Source organism: Metopolophium dirhodum, chromosome 6 (genome assembly GCF_019925205.1).
Source record: "Metopolophium dirhodum isolate CAU chromosome 6, ASM1992520v1, whole genome shotgun sequence".
Taxonomy (NCBI): Eukaryota; Metazoa; Arthropoda; class Insecta; order Hemiptera; family Aphididae; genus Metopolophium; species Metopolophium dirhodum.
Genome location: NC_083565.1, coordinates 8,073,128 through 8,093,028, shown reverse-complemented (window position 1 = coordinate 8,093,028; position 19,901 = coordinate 8,073,128). Strand labels below are relative to the sequence as shown.

Below are 19,901 nucleotides of genomic sequence, written 5' to 3'. Positions count from 1 at the left end.
TTGTTGTACGATAAAATATTTTATCGTTTAGTCGGTAATATTTTTAATAACTATACATCGTTATATTTTATTTATTACATTAGCATGCCTAAATAGGCAACCTAATCATAACGCATTGATGTACTGTATAGCAGAAACAGATATAAAATTAGTTAAATAAAATAATTAGGCACATAAATATTCAACTAGTATTATTTATCCAAAATGTTTCCACTAGGGATCGTTTTTCATAAAATACTTTGATTTATTGTAGAATTCAAATTTAACACATCCATTACCGCGGGACCTATTGAATAACAAGGTTAGGTATACTCGACACCTATCAGACAAACCTAGTTCCTAGGTTTTTTTAAATTGAATATTTGAATGTTATTTTTGTATTTCTTGATAGATACGTCCATCGAACGTTAATAGTAATTTGTTTGGTTGGGCTCGGATTTATATAATGTAATGTATACCATTATAATATCACGAAATATGTTCTTAAAAATATGCATTTATGCACCAAAAATAAATAAATGTGCAGTAAAATACGTCGTTCAAAACTATGCTTTAAAAATAAAAAATTACGATTTTTGTTTTAAATTATTATAAAACAAGTTATAGCAATGATAATGTATTCATTTAATGTATTGTATATCTAATTATAATTGAATAATTCATGTCATCCCATGTTACTCAGGAGCATATACCTAACTGTTGTCTGTTTCCCTAAACTGTTTTCTTTATGGGGCGAACCCGTTCTAAATCAATACTTACATATTAGCTGGTAATTGGTAAAAGTAAATAAGTATCTTTTTATATAATATGTTAGTAGATATCTTTATTTAATATAATGTGTGAACACTTTATTAATAAATAAATAAATAAATTTACATTATAGCTCAAAAAATATAATCAAAATTGAATCATTATTATTTCATAGACAATTCATTTTTATATTTTAAAAATGTACCTACTACCGAATTGGGCAGGAGCATCCCCCCAACGAAATTGAGGACACACTTGATTCAACTATTTATTATAACGTCATGACTGCGAATGACTAGTGAACATTAAAACAATATTTTATGTATATCACTAACGCCCTCACTGGTAATATAGGTACCTAAATATTACAGTATATCGTGAGTATATCGTATACATTTATTGCGAAAGAAATATCACTTTCTGATCCAAGAATTATCAAGTACATTGAAGGTAGCTCAAGGTTGTTTTTGTACAGTACCTACGTAAATATAGAAACAATAACAAATAGTTAGGACAGGTAACTAATAAACATATATGGAGACCGATTTGACAATCAATTTTTTGTACGCTGTTATTCAACAATTTTTTTTTTTTATAAAGCTAACAGAAGAATAAAAAATAAATATAGAAAAATTTTAGTAGGTAATAGCACATTGTAAATGAACACCATTTTATAGCATTGTGAATTATTATTAACATCATAAAAATTTTTATTTATTTAAGTAGATTTGTACTAGGGCTACTTAATTTGGTAATTTATTTGCATAATAATATTATTATAGGTATACAATATTGTATAATATCTTAACGACTCAAAATATTTTACTTATTAAACGTTATACAACTTATACAACTATATTAAACTTTTTGTTTTTTTATAAACTATGTATTTTTAAAAGTCTTAATGCGATATGAACAAATCGTTCATATTTGATGGCAATGATAAGATGAACATTTTAGACCATGTGTCACTATTTATCGTTGGCTTATTACGGTTACAAAGTTCAAATAAAAAAATATAGAAAAATTAAAAAAATCCAATTTTGGGTTTTGATATTTGTTTAACACACGAGCAAATTATATGAAAATGAATATTTCGTTAAAACCTCATTTTCGATCAATAATCGAATGGGTTGCAAAATTGGTGCATTAACCATTAACCAAGAAATTTATCGTAATATACCCGCTGGTCATAATATATTTTCATAACTTTTTTATTAGAATCCTATAAAACATTCGATTTATAAAAATTGTACAGTACCTAATATACGCGATAAATACAAATCCAGATTTCAACATATACATTATTTATGTGTCATACAAAAAAAATTCCACAGAAAATTTCATTAGAGATTTACCCGATTTTTATTAACTATTCCCATGTAACCCTCCGGTTAGATTTGTGGGTTAGTTTTGTCTGTTTTTGCGTATTTCAGTAGAATATTCCAAAAGTATCAAACTGCATTATTAAACAACCGATTGGAATGTAACCATTCGGTCGCAGTAGACGGATTATAACAAGTATAGGAGGATTGGGGGACAAACGGGCACCTAAGCAAGAATAAACTGTTATATCTTAGGTTCTTGTACAAATTTGAACGTAAAAACGTTTTTTGATAATATTGTTCTGATAAGAATACATTTTTGTTATCATTCTTAACTTTTGTATAGTCAACAATTATTATTTACCGATTTACCTATATTTTTGATATTTTTATAATTTTTATAACTGGATAATTTACTTAAAACTGATATTTGTGATTTTTATGTAAAATACATTTGAAGTTTTTTACCATGCAATTATTTACTTGACGTTTTTCCTAAATTTACGTCTCGTATAGGTAATCCAATATTTAAACTTTTAGACTTAGGTGCCTACTTAGTTTATTCTAAAAAATAATTTGAATAGAATTGTTTTAGTAGTTTTTTATAAGGCCAAAAGAAGCAAAAGCGAATATTAACATTAATTGTTTTTAGATCTATAAATTATAATATAAGGAAGATTAAGGGTTATTATTTCGTAATGAGATATATTAAATATAGGATTCCAGCATTTTATGATAATTGTATGTGTAAATGTGTTAGTGTGACATGTGCTAATGTACTATATAATATTATGTACCGAACATCGGAACGTCCGAACCCGTTTTGATTAATTGAACTTGTAGTTTCCATTAATACGTTTTATATTGGGTTATTATATTCATAAAGATTTTTAGGTACTAGAATATATTTAAAATAATTACCAATTACGTTGCATAGCTATCCAGTCGAAATAACTATAGTGTGTAAATCTGATGAAATATTTGTAATCATTACGTCGTAAGTAGTTTACCATAATATTTTTAGTATTATTCACAAATTCACTAATTTTTATGTACGTATTATAGAAAAATCTTAACAATCTTTCAATCATTGCTATGATAATACACTTTCCAGTGACGAAACCAGGATTCGTTTTTGGGGGAGGGGTTGAGAGAGAGAGAGAGAGAGAGCAGATTAGGTTACATACATAGGTACTATTTTCTAAAATTCCAGGGTACGTAGGTAATATTTTTAATTTTGTACCTACTATTTCCGTTTTAAGAGGCCTCTACTGCCGTAAATTTTAGCTCAAAATACCTTATCTTCTGACAAAAATAGAGTTAGTTTACGTTGTCCGATTTTGATTCTGAAAAAAATCTGAACTCGGTAAAAAAATTGTCTATAGATCGTACGAACACTTTGTATACAAATTAAAACTTATATTATTGTGAACTGTAATTGAAAACTTTAAAATATAAGTTTTTCAAGTCATAACTCATAGTTAAAATTTAAACTCATATTAAAAACGGAAAGTGTCTCTTACGAGCTACAGACATTTTTCTGCTGAATTCAAATATTTTTTCTGAATCAAAATCAGACAACGTTAACCAACTTTAATTTTGTCAAAACAATAAACTAGTTGTTGTAAAATTCGTATAGTGAATTTTATATTGTTATCGAGTTATTGACATGTGTATGTAGTGTGTACGTCATGTTTAATGGTACCCACATTAAATTTCACCCACACAGTCACACTAATATATTGATCACGGGTGGCTAAGACGAGATTACAAATAGCCTAAATGTGTCCCCTTAAATAATAGTCACAGCGAGGCCCCTTGATGTGTTAATTAAACTGTTTTGAATATTTTATCTTTTTGGTTTTAGAATATTTGATTTAAAACTGTTCATTTGTATATTATAATTAATATTATATTGAACAATTGACATTTAATTTTTTAAGAATACAATATTAGGCCATTGGGGTGTGATTTGTAGAACTATTGCATCATGCAAGTGTGTATGGATTAATTTGCAATTATTCGTTGTTCTGCATAACTGTTACTGAAATTGGGCCAAATTGTGGATGGGGACAAATCAGTGGCGTAGCGAGAAACTTGGTGGCCCTAGGGCCATAAGAGACAGGATCCTCTTTTAAGACGCCCATTTTCAGGTAGGTATAAATGTATAATATAATTAATTATCGAGTAAATTTACTAGTGCAATCTAGCGGTGTTTATTTTTGTTATTATCTTCTTTAGATATTATAGTGACATTTTAGTATTATATTAATTATTAGTATTATGCGATTTATTTATTAAAGAGAGATGCAAACAAATATGGAAATCGTAAACTTATTGCAAATATTCATTAATAATTTATGGACAATTTTGTAAATTAACTATTACAATCAAATAATAAAATATATAAAACGAAAGTGGCATACATTTTTACTTGAAAAATACTCATAGCTTCATACCTAAACTATATTGTAATTTGTAAGTAGAACACGTCATATTTACATCATACTGTTTCCTAATTATTTAATAATTATTAAGTATTCACAAATTTCGATAGTTTTTGTTTTGTACTTAGCACGATTTGACATCGCACCTTAGTACCTTACTATTTTCACAGAATAGATTATAATATCTATTCATAAATTCATAATTTATATCTTATATTTTCATCTATTCTGTGCACGGGCACGACTGATATTGATATACTAGATAGTGATGATCACGGTCTTTAGGTCTTCTATACAAGACCGTGGGATTGGTGAAGATCTTGGATAATATCTATATTCTACAGCCGTGGCAGCTTTGTCACGTACAACGTACTGTCTTAAGGGGCCTCGCTGCGGCTATTATTTAAGGGGCAACATTTGTAATCTCGTCTTAGCCGCCCGTGATCTATATGCACAGAACTCTAATTTCATCTATTCTATGATCTATGTGTTAGTTGTAAACATTGAGATGGATTAGATATATCTTATCTATCAGTTATCATTACAGTTTAATTTTTTCAAAATTCGTACGATCTACAAATTTTTTTTCAGAATCAAAATCGGACAACGTAAACTAACTTTAATTTTGTCAAAACTTAAGGTATTTTGAGTTAAAATTTACGGCAGTAGCGAGGCCCCTTAATAGATAGCCGAGTTCGTGGTGAACACGTGAACATCACGATTTTAGATATACCTACAACCTACCTTATATATTATGTATATCTTAAATCGTGGTGAACATAGATAATAGAAGAATTTCTTAAATTTGGTTCTTAAATTCTCCACACAGATTAATCTTAGTCTTAATTTTATTCTGTGCTATTATCACAGAATAGATTAAATTGCTATTATCATAAAGATTTATCAGTTATGACTGATAATGTAATCTAAGGCCATGCGTCCAATGCGGCAATGATGCCACAGATAAAACTTTATCTATTCTGTGCTATCACCCCTTTATATAAAATCTGTGCTAATAATTAAATAATTAATACAGTAACTAATATTTGCTAATAGGTATGCCAAGAAATTAAAAAAAAGACCATATTTTAGGTTTTAAATGTTAATAGATTTATATCTATTGTTTGATATATTTTAGAGTAGTGCTTAGTATCGATTTCTAATCGTGGGCAATGATTTCCAAAGAAATATTTTATAAACTTAATAACCTTAGATGTTATAGGAAATATTCTCCAAACCGTAGATCTCTTAGTAATGATATTTGGGTGAGTACCTAACTTTAAGTATTGATAATAAATAATAGTTAATGTTGTAATTAAACATGTTCTAACTCATCAACATTTATTTATAGAATGAAGAGTTGACAATAGATCTAAAACTAAAAATTGAGAAATACTGGAAAGATAAACTATGTAAAGGTAGTTTTGATAAAAATAACGTCAATAAAAAATTCTACGTGTTATCGATGTTTCCTTATCCGTCTGGTCACTTACACATGGGTCATGTTCGAGTGTATGTAATTGCAGATTCAATTGCTAGGTTTCATCGCATGCACGGACAAAATGTAAATTTATTTTTCATTATTATTCATATTAAATAAGGTTAGCATTTTATAAACATTTTTGCAATAGGTATTTCAGCCTATGGGATGGGATGCATTTGGGCTTCCTGCTGAGAATGCAGCTATACTACATGGCTTACCAGCTGATAAATGGACTAGTTCAAACATTGATCACATGAAAAAACAGCTTCAAGAACTTGGATGCAGTTTTGATTGGTCTAATGAATTAACAACCTGTGATCCAACTTATTATAAATGGACTCAATGGTTCTTTCTAAAAATGTTTCAATCTGGACTTGTTTATTCTAAGGAAGTAAGCCATTTCCTTTGTGTCAACTGTTTACTAGCACTGGCTAATAATTTACTTTTCTTGTTTAGGCTGAAGTTAATTGGGATCCAGTAGACGAAACAGTGTTAGCTAATGAACAAGTAGATGAAAATGGACGTTCTTGGCGGTCTGGTGCTATTGTTGAGAAAAAAGTTCTGAAACAATGGTTTATAAAAACAACACAATTTTCCAAGTTAGTTAAACATTCAATAACTTAGTGTTTGTTCATTTTAATAATCAATGTTTATATGATACTCAGTGGTGTGGCGAACTGAAAATATTACATAGGCAGGTTACAAATATCCCAAGTATTAATGCATAATAAATAATAATATATTAATATAAATATAACTAATTATATTTCAGATCATTATTGACTACCTATTGAGTATATCATATTATATTTACTAGGGGACCCATTGGCTACCCCTCTATTTAAGCGAAATCTGAAAGGCAATTGCCTTCGAAATTACTGTTCACCATGCCACTGATGATACTTAAGTATATGAACTATTTAATGCTAAATCACTTAAACTAAATAGCTCTTTACATTTATAAATGATCAGGTTAAAAACAAATTGTTTTACTGACACTAATTGCAGTAGTGCTTTCCAAATTATAATTAGTACTATTTACTATTTAGTGATCAGAAATCAAGCATAGTTTGTACTTTGTAGAGGTTATTTTCCGTGTTCCCCTTAAAATTTCTATAGAAAATTGTAAAACAAATTAAAATGTATTTCAGTTTTAAAACTTTTTTTATTAATTTACTGTGTTTCATATGTACTCCATTCTACAAGAGAAGGAACTCGTTTCGCGATGTAACTGACGGCGTTTAACGACCTGTGTTATCATTTCCCCTAATAAAACATAGTTTGTAGTTGTAGTGCTTTACAACTCTGCTGCCCTTGAATAATTGTTATAGTTAGTGCAACTAATAGATTTTAACCATTGTTTCCAGAGCTCTGTTTGAAGGACTAAATGATCCATCTTTAATAGATTGGAGAGATATTATAAAACTGCAAAAACATTGGATTGGAGAATGTGACGGATATAAATTTGATTTTAAACTATATACTGATAATGTATGTAGAACAATACTCAATGTTTGGACACAAAATCCAGAACATGTACCATTAGCTGCATTTGTTTGTGTTAAGCCCGATTCTTTTGTACATAAATATTATGTTCTGAATCATACAAATGTATACATTAAGAACCCTATTACTGGCAGCAAATTACAGATTTTAGTTACTGATCGTGTTGTATATCCAGAAGGGCAAGAATCACGCTTAGCTGTGCCACATGAAAATTCTATTGATAAAGAATTAGCTGAAAAGCATAATATTTTTCATTCTGTAAACCAAAGCTCATATTTATCTAGAGAAATAATTTGTGAAAAAGCAAAACAGTTAAATTGTGGTGGTTATCAAGTAAGCTCTAAATTACAGGATTGGTTAATATCCAGACAGAGATATTGGGGTACTCCTGTACCAATTATTCATTGTACCAACTGTGGAGCTCAAGCTGTACCAGAAGAACAATTACCAGTAAAATTGCCAATGCTTGATGTACAAAGTGGTAAAAAATTTAAATCGTTAGAGTTAGTCGAAGAATGGATTAAGACTACTTGTCCAAAGTAAGTAGTACATTTAATACTTGTATGAAACACAAACATAACATTAATATTGTAGTTTCCTAGATGTGGTAAAGAGGCAAAAAGAGAAACAAATACAATGGATACTTTTGTGGATTCCAGTTGGTATTATATGAGATATTTAGATCCTAAAAATAGTTCTCAGCCATTTGATAAGACGTTGGCCAACAAAATGATGCCTGTTGATATATATGTTGGTGGAAAAGAACATGGTAAATTTACTCTTAAAAGAATTAATGAAAATAGTTAAAATGTATTATTTTCTTTTAGCTGTTTTGCATCTATATTATGCGAGGTTCTTTAACCACTTTCTACATTCCATTGGTTTGTCTCCTTGTTTGGAACCGTTTAAAAAACTATTGGTTCAAGGCATGGTGATGGGTCAAAGTTTTAAAAATAAAATTAATGGCACATATTTAAAAGAAGATGAAGTAATCAAAAAAGGTAAAACATATTTCTCTAAAGATGGTGACAACCCGGTTATTGCAACATGGGAAAAAATGAGTAAATCTAAACACAATGGAGTTGAACCAAAGAATACTATAAGTGAATATGGAGTAGATACCATGCGATTATTGGTATTGTCTAGTGTTGCACCTACATCTAATAGAAATTGGAATTCTGATAGTGAGTAATAAGTAATAACTAATAAGTTACATGGTAGTACAAATTTATATTGTTTAATACATAATTAATACTATTAGCATTTCCTGGAATTTTAAATTGGCAACATAGATTATGGTTGACTATAAGAGAATTTCGAACTGTTAGAAAAAATGATGATGTCCAAAGATATACAATTGATTCATCTATATTCCAAAAAGAAGAAATTAAATTACACAATGCACGTAATTATCATGTCAAAAAAATTTCAAGTAACTTCAGAAAATCATATCAATTGAGTGTAGCCATTTCAAAACTACAAGGGTTGACAAATATTTTAAGAGTATATTATACATATTTTAATAAACTATTCAATTATATGTTTATTTTTATAGATTTTAATATATTGATACTTTTACAGAAGTCTCCTAAAGAATTGATTAAGTATAGTGCAGAATATGAAAGACTACTGGCTGTTCAAATAATAATGTTAACTCCGATGGCTCCACACTTTACATCTGCCTTATGGAGTGGATTTGTATCTGCACCAGGTCGCATAAATCATGAATGGGGACAAATTAATTGGGAAAATGATGTAATTCATCAAAAATGGCCACAAGTGGATAGCGATTATATTTTAAATTTATATTGTGTGGTAAGTATTCAACAAATTAAAGAAATGGGGGACGGAGAGGCCGAGCGGACTAAGGCGTCGGCTGCGACGCAGTCGACCCGAGTTCGATTCCCAGGCCATGGGTGGCATTTTTCTTCGGACAAGTCACGGTGTCCGGAGAACAAGTGTCGCCATCCCCCACCCGGGTATGGCAGATACCTACGGGTGCCCAATCAAAAATTCTGCCAAACTAAACACATACGTGTTCCTCCCCCTACCGACTTAATAACCTACAGTAAAAACTAAAAATAGCTAATGGCCTCAGCTGCCGGGCTCAAGATCAATAAAAAAAAAAAAATTAAAGAAAACTATAGGTATTCATATTTTAAATTTAAAAAAAAATGCTGTATATATATTGAAATAAATCAATGTCCTATTTTAAAATCTGATGTTAAATGTTTTAACATTTAGTGTATTGTATATTTAACTATTTTGTACAGTTATATCGACGTTTTTGCATGTTTCTTATCATATCAGCCACCTCGTTCTTCCAATTGCATACAAGTGTGCTAAATGATGTATTACTATAGCAATGCACGACGGGTATTTTGCATAGAGTATTTTGCAACGTTTTCTTGGGTTTGTTTGGTATACAATATTCATTTGATTTTACGTCTGTTAATTGATATACTCTGTTCGAGGTTTTAGAGTTAACTATGTTATTAATTCCATAATATTTTTTAAACTCTATTTTTTTTGGCAGAACTGGTTTGTCCTTTTTTTCTTCTGTTTTTATCATAATCATATTTTTTATTTTTTTATTGCATGGTTGACATAATCGCTGCCGGCTTTTTTGTTTTACCTAAAAATATATTTTTAATATTAATCTTATATTAACATCAAGTATAAAATTAATTTTTAACTTTTTTGTTTTCTGCTTTGTTCAATTCTCTCTTGATGAGTTGTTTCATTAAATTTCCTGGATCAAAAACTTGATTGTTTTGTTTTATTTCTTTGAGTAGTTTGTCGGTATATTGAGTTAATCTTTTATTGCCATTATTACACATAGAATGTTCGTTTTTTTTGTTGACAATATTTGAATTCGGTGTATAACCCATTTTTAAGGCAAATTCTTCATTTATTTTTTTTCTCCACGCTTCCTCTTCTTCTTCTTTAATTGCTTCAAGTCTGCGTAGCCTTTCAGCTTCTTTAGCTTCTTTAGATAATATATCATTCTCTTCTAGCATTTTTTTTTTTGCTAATTCTTGTGCTTTAGCTATATCTTCCTTTTCCTTTTCAATTTTTTGTTTTCTTTGTTCTTCCAATATTTGGTTGCGTTTTAATTTCATTTTGATTTTTTCTTCCATATTTTTCTTCTGTTCTTCTTTTTCTTTTTCTTTAGCTCGTATAGAAGATTTAAATTTATTTTCTTCTTCCTCCCTTTTTTTCCTTTTTTTTTCATCTTGTAACCATAACTTTTTTTTTTTTTTCCATTATATCGTCTGTTTCTTGTTGATCTTTTATTTTTCTTAGTTTTTCACTAGAACTATCTTCATCTTTTTGAATTAATGAGTCATTTTTATGTTTTGAGTCATCTCCCATTCCATGTTTATTGGTATTAATATTTTTTATTTTTGTTTTATTGGCATTATTTGACATGGTTTTATCATCTATTAAAAATTATTTATCTATACACTATCCACACAATATAATTAAAAATACAAGTTATATTTTTATTCTAAAACTTAAAGCATTAAGTAATTTTTCCATTTTTAAATTTTCCTTGTTTATGACTAAATATAAATGTATCTTACTTTGTGAAATATTTTTTCGTTGATTTTTTAGTTTTTCACATTTATAATAATTATTATTTATATTCAAAGTATTATTCATCATTCTTTGCTTTTGATTATTTATGGTTTGATTTTGTACATTCCATGATTTTCCATAATTCTTGAAAGTATGCATTAATATTATACAAATATTTAATTGCTAAGTATATTATTTTAACTAATATATACCATTTTTTGTTGACCATAAACATTATATTTTTCATTTTCTAGCTTACGAAATTTGTATGAATAATTATACCCTTTCTTATAGTATAATGGCATATCTATCCATTTGAATCCCCTGGGAGTTGAGAGCAACTTTAGGTAATTACTGTGTGTTAGAAGACTTCTATCCACAATAGGTCTATAGCACACTGTATGGTAACTTGGTTTGTTGCATACATCATTTGTTAGGCATTTAATTTTTTCATAACAGGAATCAATTTTGTACATAGGATTTTTGTTTTTTGTCTTCATCATAAATAAAATTTAAATGAGTTTGTATAAAAACTCTTTTTACTTGAAGATAAAGTATTAATTTATTTTAAATTTTGAATTTTTGTTATGATTATTTATATCAAACAATGTAGTCATTTGGCATGGCAATAAACTAGGTATTTGTATATAATATATTTATTTTTTTGCAGGTTAACAACGCTGTTAAATGTGTATTACCAATGCCTAAAAGAGAAATGGCGTTACTTACTAAAGAAGCAGCTATAAAATTAACTATGAATCAAGATATTATAAAAGAGTATACATCATCTTGGAATATTATTGATATTGGATTCCAGTCATATGAGGACAATGATACATATGTGTTTATTAAGACTGACCGGACATCTGTTGCAAAGACTAAGTCTACTAGTTCCAAAATTGTTAAAAACAATATTTAGTTATAAAAACCTTGATATTACTTTCAATTTAATATTTATTACACATATTATACATCAATATAGAAAGTAGAAACATTAAATAGTATAAAAGCAAAAATATTCCCTAGTATCTAGATACTCTAATTACCTTGTTAAAACAATAATAGATTAACAAATTATTGACACTCCGTGTAAATTGTAAATCGTAAGTGTAAAATTATGTTGAATAAACCAAACTGTTTTACATGTTTGTTTAGGAGTAAAGTAGTGTTTTTATACTAAAATATATTACTAAAATTACTCGCATTTTGTATAAAAAACCAAAGAAAAAAAATTTGATGGTAAGTTTACTTGACCAAAAAATAAAGTGGTGAAGATATATACCAAAAATAATCTTAAGGTTGTTGGCAATGTTACTCTGGTTAACAACAACAAGTAATTTAAAGAACCTATCTGTTTTTATTAAAGTTTCTCCTAAAATGGAAGTTTGTAACAACACATTCAAGTTCCTAATATATGGAATAAAGTTTGTGTATTATATGTTTTAGGAAATTGTAAAATTTAAAAAAATTTAACTTATAAAATTTGTAAACAATTCTATTAGGAAATAATCTCATATTTCAATTAAACTTTTGGCTCTATTGAAGCAAATCGAATAATCAAATAGTGTTAGAAATTGGAATGTTAGAACAATTTATTTTCATTCAGTTTATTTAATAATTTATTTTAATCATCAAAATATAATATTCAAATATGCAAGTTATTATCACAGAACCAAGGCTGGGTAAGAGAAAATTTTTTTTAATTTGTCAAGTTAAATTTACATAAGAAAAAAGTAACTTGAGTTAAGTTAAAAGTTATTTTAAATTCATTCAGTTCGTAATTAACAGATAAAAAAAATGTTACTTATCAAATTGGTAAAAAATATTGAGATCCAGATATTTTTGTTTTTTCAATAAATAATTTAAACAAACAATTTTCAACAGTGAACAAAATAATTATAGTTTATTTCTAGCAAAAATTTTAATAGTATACAAGTCGTGCGTATGAGTGGCGGAAAGCTGATCAGAAGGTGCCGTGTAAACAGCTATGGTACATCTTAATATGCTGTACTCTGAGCTCCCTTATAAGTGATGCTGACTCCAGTGGCGTATTTAGGGGGCCCGCCCCCCGCATCGCTAGAGGTTAAATTATTTTCCAAGTTAAGTGATAACTTGTATTTTTTCTTATTATATCTTTTACATTTCTATACATATTTTTATGTAATATATATACACAGGTCGATTATTTTATCATTGAACACTCATTATTTCAAGAAGTGTAAATGTTTTTGAAAATATTATTTTACATAGTTTCAAGTTACAAAACAACGTTTTTATTAAGAAATTATATTTTCAAATATTTTTTATCCTTGAATTTTAATTTCATGTTCCAAAGTAGAATATTTGTCCAAGTATTTCAAAACATAAAAATAGAATTTAGGACAAGTAGTTAATGAGCTATAAGTATTTAAAGTTTAGATGAATGGAGTAGCGGACAAATATTTTGCGGGGTAACACCGTACCACTCCACTCCGCTCATCAAAACATTAAATACTTGTCTCATTCGCCCTAAATTCAATTTTTATGTTTAGAAATACTTATACAAATATTCTGCTTTGGAATATTAAATTAAAACTCTGTTATCATTAAAAAAAGTAAAAAACATAAAAATTATAAGGATTAAAAATATAATTTTTTTAATAAAAACGATTGTAAATAATTTGAAACTATGCAAAATAATATTTTCAAAAACATTTATACTTTTTAAATAATAAGTGTTCAATGATAAAAAAATCACCCTGTATAATGTATTTTATTATATTGTCTTATATACAATTAAAAAAAAAAAAAGGCTAATACCTAAAATTATAATTTGTTTCATTTAATTGTAAAAGTTGACTCTTTATTAGGAATAAATGGAGTAATGGTAAAATAAAAGTGTTCTCTAAACTATTGAAAGCATAAGTGCAATAAGGAGAAAAATATACATTTTGGGGTAACACTTTTAACGGAGAGATGAAGTAAATTTTCTTATTAGAGGGGGCTTAAAAGATTTTGTGACAATGAGCAAAAGGAAACAGAAATAAAGGAGCCCCAAAATATGTGTACTTAGTATGCCAAAATCGTAAATATGCCTCTGGCTCACTTCTTTGGCATGAATAGCTCGCATATGTTGCAGGTATTTTTTTTTATGTATAATCAATAATTAAACGTTATTCAGGATATTTAAAATTTATTGAAAAATATATCATCATCTGATATCAAACTACTTATGCAGTACTCTTAATTTATCAACTATTATATTTATAATGCTACCTATCTATGTAATGAGACAGAAATGATAAAGACAAACTAGTAAATATTGTACATGATCTCAAATGTTCTGTTTGTCATAATTTGTCCATCTATCATAAATTTATAACTCTAAAATAAAGTAAATAAAAAGAGAACATTAATTTGTAAATACATTACTTGGGCTTAATCTGACAATCTAATAGGTATCTTATATCGTTATATTTAAACTATAGGTATTAAGTATAAAATCGCCAACAATTTTGTCTGTATAAAAACTGATTTTAATCAATGTCCCCTTACCTCCTTACATCTTTTTTTTTACAGTATTGAATATTATAGATTATTTTGATTTGTACACTTTTTTTTTTCTTTATAAAATACTTAAAACTTAATTTATTACATATTTTAAACAAGACAAGAAGTCAGTTACAACTCAGTAGTTTGTTGTTCACGCTTGGACCATGGCATTTTCGGGCCATCATTGCCATTATCAAGTATTTCACTAAGAAATTGTAAATAGTCCAATGGTAAACCACTTTCATTTGCCCCTAGTATTATAGTTTCTAGATATGCTTTTGATGGTCTTCTGTCAAGTGGCAATGGTATTTGTTTAGCAGGCTGATTGACAAGCATGTAACAGCGACTTAATACATTATCCCCATTTGGTGTCACAACGTTTGCCTCAAATGGTGCATAGATTTTTTTCTCAACACCTTCTTGTTGATCTAGATTGCTCAAATCACTGGTATTCAGTTGCCACAAAACACCCCAAACATGTTCCTCAGGGTCTGGAACAACTGTTGATGGACATCCGCCCCAAAAATGTGAAAACCCTTTAAAATCTAAACGGAATGCCTACAACAAAAATACATTACTAAAAACAATGGTTCATTTTCAAAACAGTATAAGTAACATACATTCAGTTTGCCGGTTCCGATTCTTACAGCAGTTGGATTTTTAATATGAATCCGGTCTGCAAGCATGTTGCTACCATACGCAAAGTACATGAATTTATTCATATTATCGGCTGCGTATATGGAAAAAAATAAAGCACAAAATAATAACCAAGTAATCTGCATTGTAATAACTAATAACTAAAAAGCGTTTAATTATTAACTACGGTTTTATAAAATCATTTAATTTACCCATAAAGTATATCAATATTATTTATAGTCTTATTCCTCCAAGCCTTCTATGCTACGTTTGAACAAATGATTGATGAACAATATATTATAATTAATACCGCGATTTATAACATCATTGATATTATAACTTATTGTAAATCGAATTAATAATTATCTATGTTTCATAAGCTGTAAGCACGTCTTCTCCTCTTGTCTTGAATCTCTAGTGAGTCTAATAATTTCGATCGCCAACTATAATATTCTGCGCAGCTCTCGAACGATAACGAGATTGCGGACAACTGACTTTAAATTATTACAATACTCATAAATAGGTATTTTAATAATTTTATTTAATATTAACAATTTAATATTTTAATCATAATAATATAGGTACGAGATAAGTAAACGGCGTAAACAAATAAACTCGTTTTCATTCGTTTGCTTCAAACACGATAAGCCCACTCGGCGACCGGCCAAGGTTTATAGATAATAATATTACCTTGGCGGCCGGCATTCTGTGATGCAACGTTTACGTGATAACGATGGCATGACTGCATTGTGCCGTACTGCCGTTGTAACTCATTAAGTCATAACTCATAATGTACTATGTAGTAGGTACAATCAGTGGCGTAGCCAAGAGGGGGGTTGGGTGTTTAAACCCCATCACCATTCACATTTTTTCCCCTAATGAATGTATTGTTTATATACGAAAACGGTAAAAACTTGGTTTAATTTATACTTAACCCCCCACCCCAGCTCACCATTTCATAATCCTGGCTACGCCACTGGGTTCCAAGTACAATGTACGAGTTCTGGGTTCATAGAGTTCGGATGTCGGGTAATCGGAGTATTTGATTAATTAGGTACCTATTAACAACTTTGAGTTGCAAAAGTGGGAAAGTAACACAGGAAAGAAAAAAATCACGATAAAACTGTTATTGCTGGGTAATTCCTAATAACTTTTCCTTCGTGTTTATACCAACTACACTTACATAACTACATAAGTAATATTATATTACTGTGATTATTGTAAATACATTTGCAGATTGTAAATTTATAAATGTTTCTTTATAAATCTAAAATTTTAAAATTTAATACAAGGTTCCACATAAATATGTCTAACTTTATCAAAAAAAAAAAAAAAGTCTATCGGAAAATCAAATTAAATTTTTATGAGCGTTTGAAGTTCAAATTTTTACAACATTGGATTTCTCATGTATAGCGATTTTCTTATTTTGTTGTAATTCAAATTCTGCAAAAACGAATGACTGCAGTAGACACTTGAAATTTGAACTTTATGTTTATTTATTATTTTCTATACTTGATAACATTTTTAAAACATTTTGACTCGTTTTGTGATATTTACGTATATTTTCTATTTTCAATTTTAGATTCTAAGTGGAACGATGAATGTATTGATTTTACAATGATGTATGTTTTTTTTTTTGTGTGTTTGCACGATATGTAGTCGAAATAATGCTTCGATTTCCAACTTCAGTATCTTGTTCGATAGGAAAGTGAATATTGTTGGTGCATTGGGGAGGTCAAAATTTAAAATTCTCAGTAATTTAAAGTGCCGTAAAAAACAAAAAAAAATTAAGGAAAACGGGAATTTTTACGCAAAATCCACTTTGGTTATTGGTGAACTTAAAAACAAATGACCGTACACACATGAAATTTTAACTGGTTGTTTATATTTGCATTTTCTATACACGATAAAATTTTAAAAATATTTTGATTTGAACTGTTTAGGGACATTTTCAGTTTCCAATTGTATTAGTTTTTTTTTCTATGAATGTCAATAAAATTCTATTTGTTGGGTAAAAAAGCTTGAAAATTTAATACAAGGCTAATTCCCAAAGTTAGAATTTTGACAGAATTTATCAAATTCAAAATTTAAAAATGTATAAAATGTTCAACTTTTATAGCTAAAGGATCGAAAATCTAAAACAAGGTTCGACGTACGAAAACGGTTTTTTTTATAGTAATTTTATATTTTTATGTTCAAATGTGGACGAAATTACATATTAAATAACCAAGAATAAAGATTTTAGATATTTTTTTGTAACTTACCGCCTACCGTATTAATAATAACTAATAAGTAAATAACAATATAAATATTAAATATAATATAAAATATCCTAGACTGACAAAAAGTCAGAATCGTCTTTTGTATACAATCATAATATGATATTTTATAATTGAATTCAACTTTAATACCATGATGGTTATACCATCCATTACAGTGACCCACTTGTAAACAATACTGTACAGCAGAGCAACATCCACTTACTTACACGCTTTTTTTCCTATCAAGGGGATTTTTTTCCTAGATTAAATTATAAGTTATAACCGTATATGTAATATTGTAATTATTATATTAAACCCATTATTTAATATATTTTAATATAAATGAGCACGCTACACACATGTTGGAAACTGCAGAGGCAACTTCTCGCAGTTTATTTATTACAATTTACAACGCTGCAGCCTGCAGGTTAGTATAACCATATAATATAAGTATACAACTTTATTTTATATTTATTTATGTATTGCAAGTTAGTTGATCTTAAATCTCAATCAGATGACCGCGTCAGGTAAGAATTATATAATCAATAATAATACAAAATATTATGTTATTGTTATGCGTTGTATCATAATACATATATATTATATACCTACCTGTTACCTGTATGGCTGTATGGCTGTATATAAATATACGGCTATATAATATAAGATTCCGGATTCCTCGGACATTAGTCACATGCCTGACTGCAGAGTGCCGGTATATCTATCGACTGACCGTGTTTTACTATTGTTATAGACTGTAGTGAAAACTGAAAACCTAGATTGCCCGAGGCTGGATCAAGGATATGTAACCGGATGTGAATTATTCCTTTTGCAGCCACTACCAGTTCCGAATTTGAGTCATATCTTCCGATTTGTAACCCGTATAAAATGTTTTCTGTTTATCAAATTAAAAAATATGATGACGCACATGTACTCCTGTGAATCGCGGAAAAATGGGGGGGGGGGGGGAAATGTCCATTTATCTATGGCTGACGGTATTTTCGGTATACCGGTATTTTAAAATTATTTTGGTAAGCGGTATACCGTAAAAAACCGAAATTATTCGGTATACCTAAATACCGATATGGTGCGGTATACCGAAATAATAAATAAAATCTAACTATAGTATCGATATTTTTTACTTTTATTGTTTCACATTATTTACTTTATTATATATATAGTATACTATAATATTGCCATTGATACTAGAAAACAGCACTAAAACCGTTCATTCGGTTTTTCACGGTATACCATTTACCAAAATAATTTTAAAATACCGGTACCATATCGGTATTTGGGTATACCGAATCATTTCGGTTTCGGTATACCGTTTCAAACGGTATTGAAATCAATACCGTAATACCGAAAATTATTTTCAATACCGTCAGCCCTACATTCACCACATACTGTTAGCTGTCTGCTGTATACTGTAGGTATACCTCATACCTATTGAGCATAGCAGCAATGTATTTAATGTATTTTTTTCATTAGTTATACTAATTACAATAATAATGTATAGACATATAGTATGAACTAGTGTAAGGTGGCAGCATGGAAGATGATGCATTAATGTTTAATATTTTTATGAATGAACAGTGAACACAGTGACCGTGTTATGCAGATGACCTGATGACGTAAAATGACCGTGAATGTCTATGACGCACGACCGACGGTTCTATACGTTGTAGAAGCGTGAATTACATTAGGACATTACAGAGAATATCTGCAATGACGTATTGAAAATTTCATTCACTCGATAAATCTTCCACGTGGTGTTTATACGTTGGTATACAAATCGCTCTTTACAAATAACGCCGGGTCCACACAGGACAAGAAAACAAAACATATTTAAACTTTTCACAACACCGACGGGACAATCTAAATTGTTTTTAAAAACAGAAGTGCAACAAGAACCAGACTTAAAAATTGTAAGACATGATTTTACGTGATGCGCGTTTGGTCTGTGTTGCGCATGGGTCTGAGGGAGAAAATAAACGTTGCACTGTCATTCTCTTAAGCACTTTTAAAACAAGAAAATTACCTCCAGCTTTTGATATTCCTTGACGAAAACCAGCTGTAGGTACCCAACACGATTACATATTGTTTATCGAATAAAAAAGTGATTGCACACACATACAGTATACACGTTAGGTAGGTACCTGATTATAGAAAGAAAACCGATAACACTGGATAAGCTTAAGTAATATAGCTCGTGAACCTATTATAATATGTAGGTTGTAAGTGTATCTAAATATGTGCGCTCGACCACATGGTCGGCCCCGCGTCTATGCGTGTACCACGGTCGGCTAGGGTTAGTCAGTGGTCGGTGTCTCGGAATCGGGATGCGTCATTCACATATACAACGATTCGGATCTACGAA

General features: G+C 29.1%; 2 protein-coding genes across 3 annotated transcripts; one reads left to right on the top strand and one right to left on the bottom strand.

Moving 5' to 3' along the window:
• The first annotated feature begins 5,520 nt into the window (after window positions 1-5,520).
• Window positions 5,521-12,237, top strand: LOC132946551 (leucine--tRNA ligase, mitochondrial). The gene is made up of 10 exons (XM_061016601.1): window positions 5,521-5,787; window positions 5,874-6,086; window positions 6,154-6,396; window positions 6,462-6,604; window positions 7,373-8,050; window positions 8,114-8,280; window positions 8,339-8,695; window positions 8,773-9,014; window positions 9,093-9,326; window positions 11,764-12,237. Exons 1-10 carry the CDS (start codon window positions 5,695-5,697, stop codon window positions 12,010-12,012), a joined length of 2,619 nt encoding a protein of 872 aa, XP_060872584.1. The 5' UTR covers window positions 5,521-5,694; the 3' UTR covers window positions 12,013-12,237.
• Window positions 12,238-12,886: 649 nt separating this feature from the next.
• Window positions 12,887-15,482, bottom strand: LOC132946552 (gamma-glutamylcyclotransferase-like). 2 transcript variants are annotated; one of them, XM_061016603.1, is made up of 3 exons: window positions 15,473-15,482; window positions 15,245-15,354; window positions 12,887-15,182 (listed from the first exon to the last, which is right to left on the bottom strand). In XM_061016603.1, the coding sequence occupies exons 1-3, from the start codon at window positions 15,474-15,476 to the stop codon at window positions 14,754-14,756; spliced, it is 543 nt and encodes a 180-aa protein (XP_060872586.1). In that variant the 5' UTR covers window positions 15,477-15,482; the 3' UTR covers window positions 12,887-14,753. The 2 variants fall into 2 exon arrangements, with proteins under 2 accessions (XP_060872586.1, XP_060872585.1); XM_061016602.1 differs by lacking the exon at window positions 15,473-15,482 and having other exon boundaries at window positions 12,889-15,182; window positions 15,245-15,466.
• Between the last annotated feature and the right edge of the window lie 4,419 nt (window positions 15,483-19,901).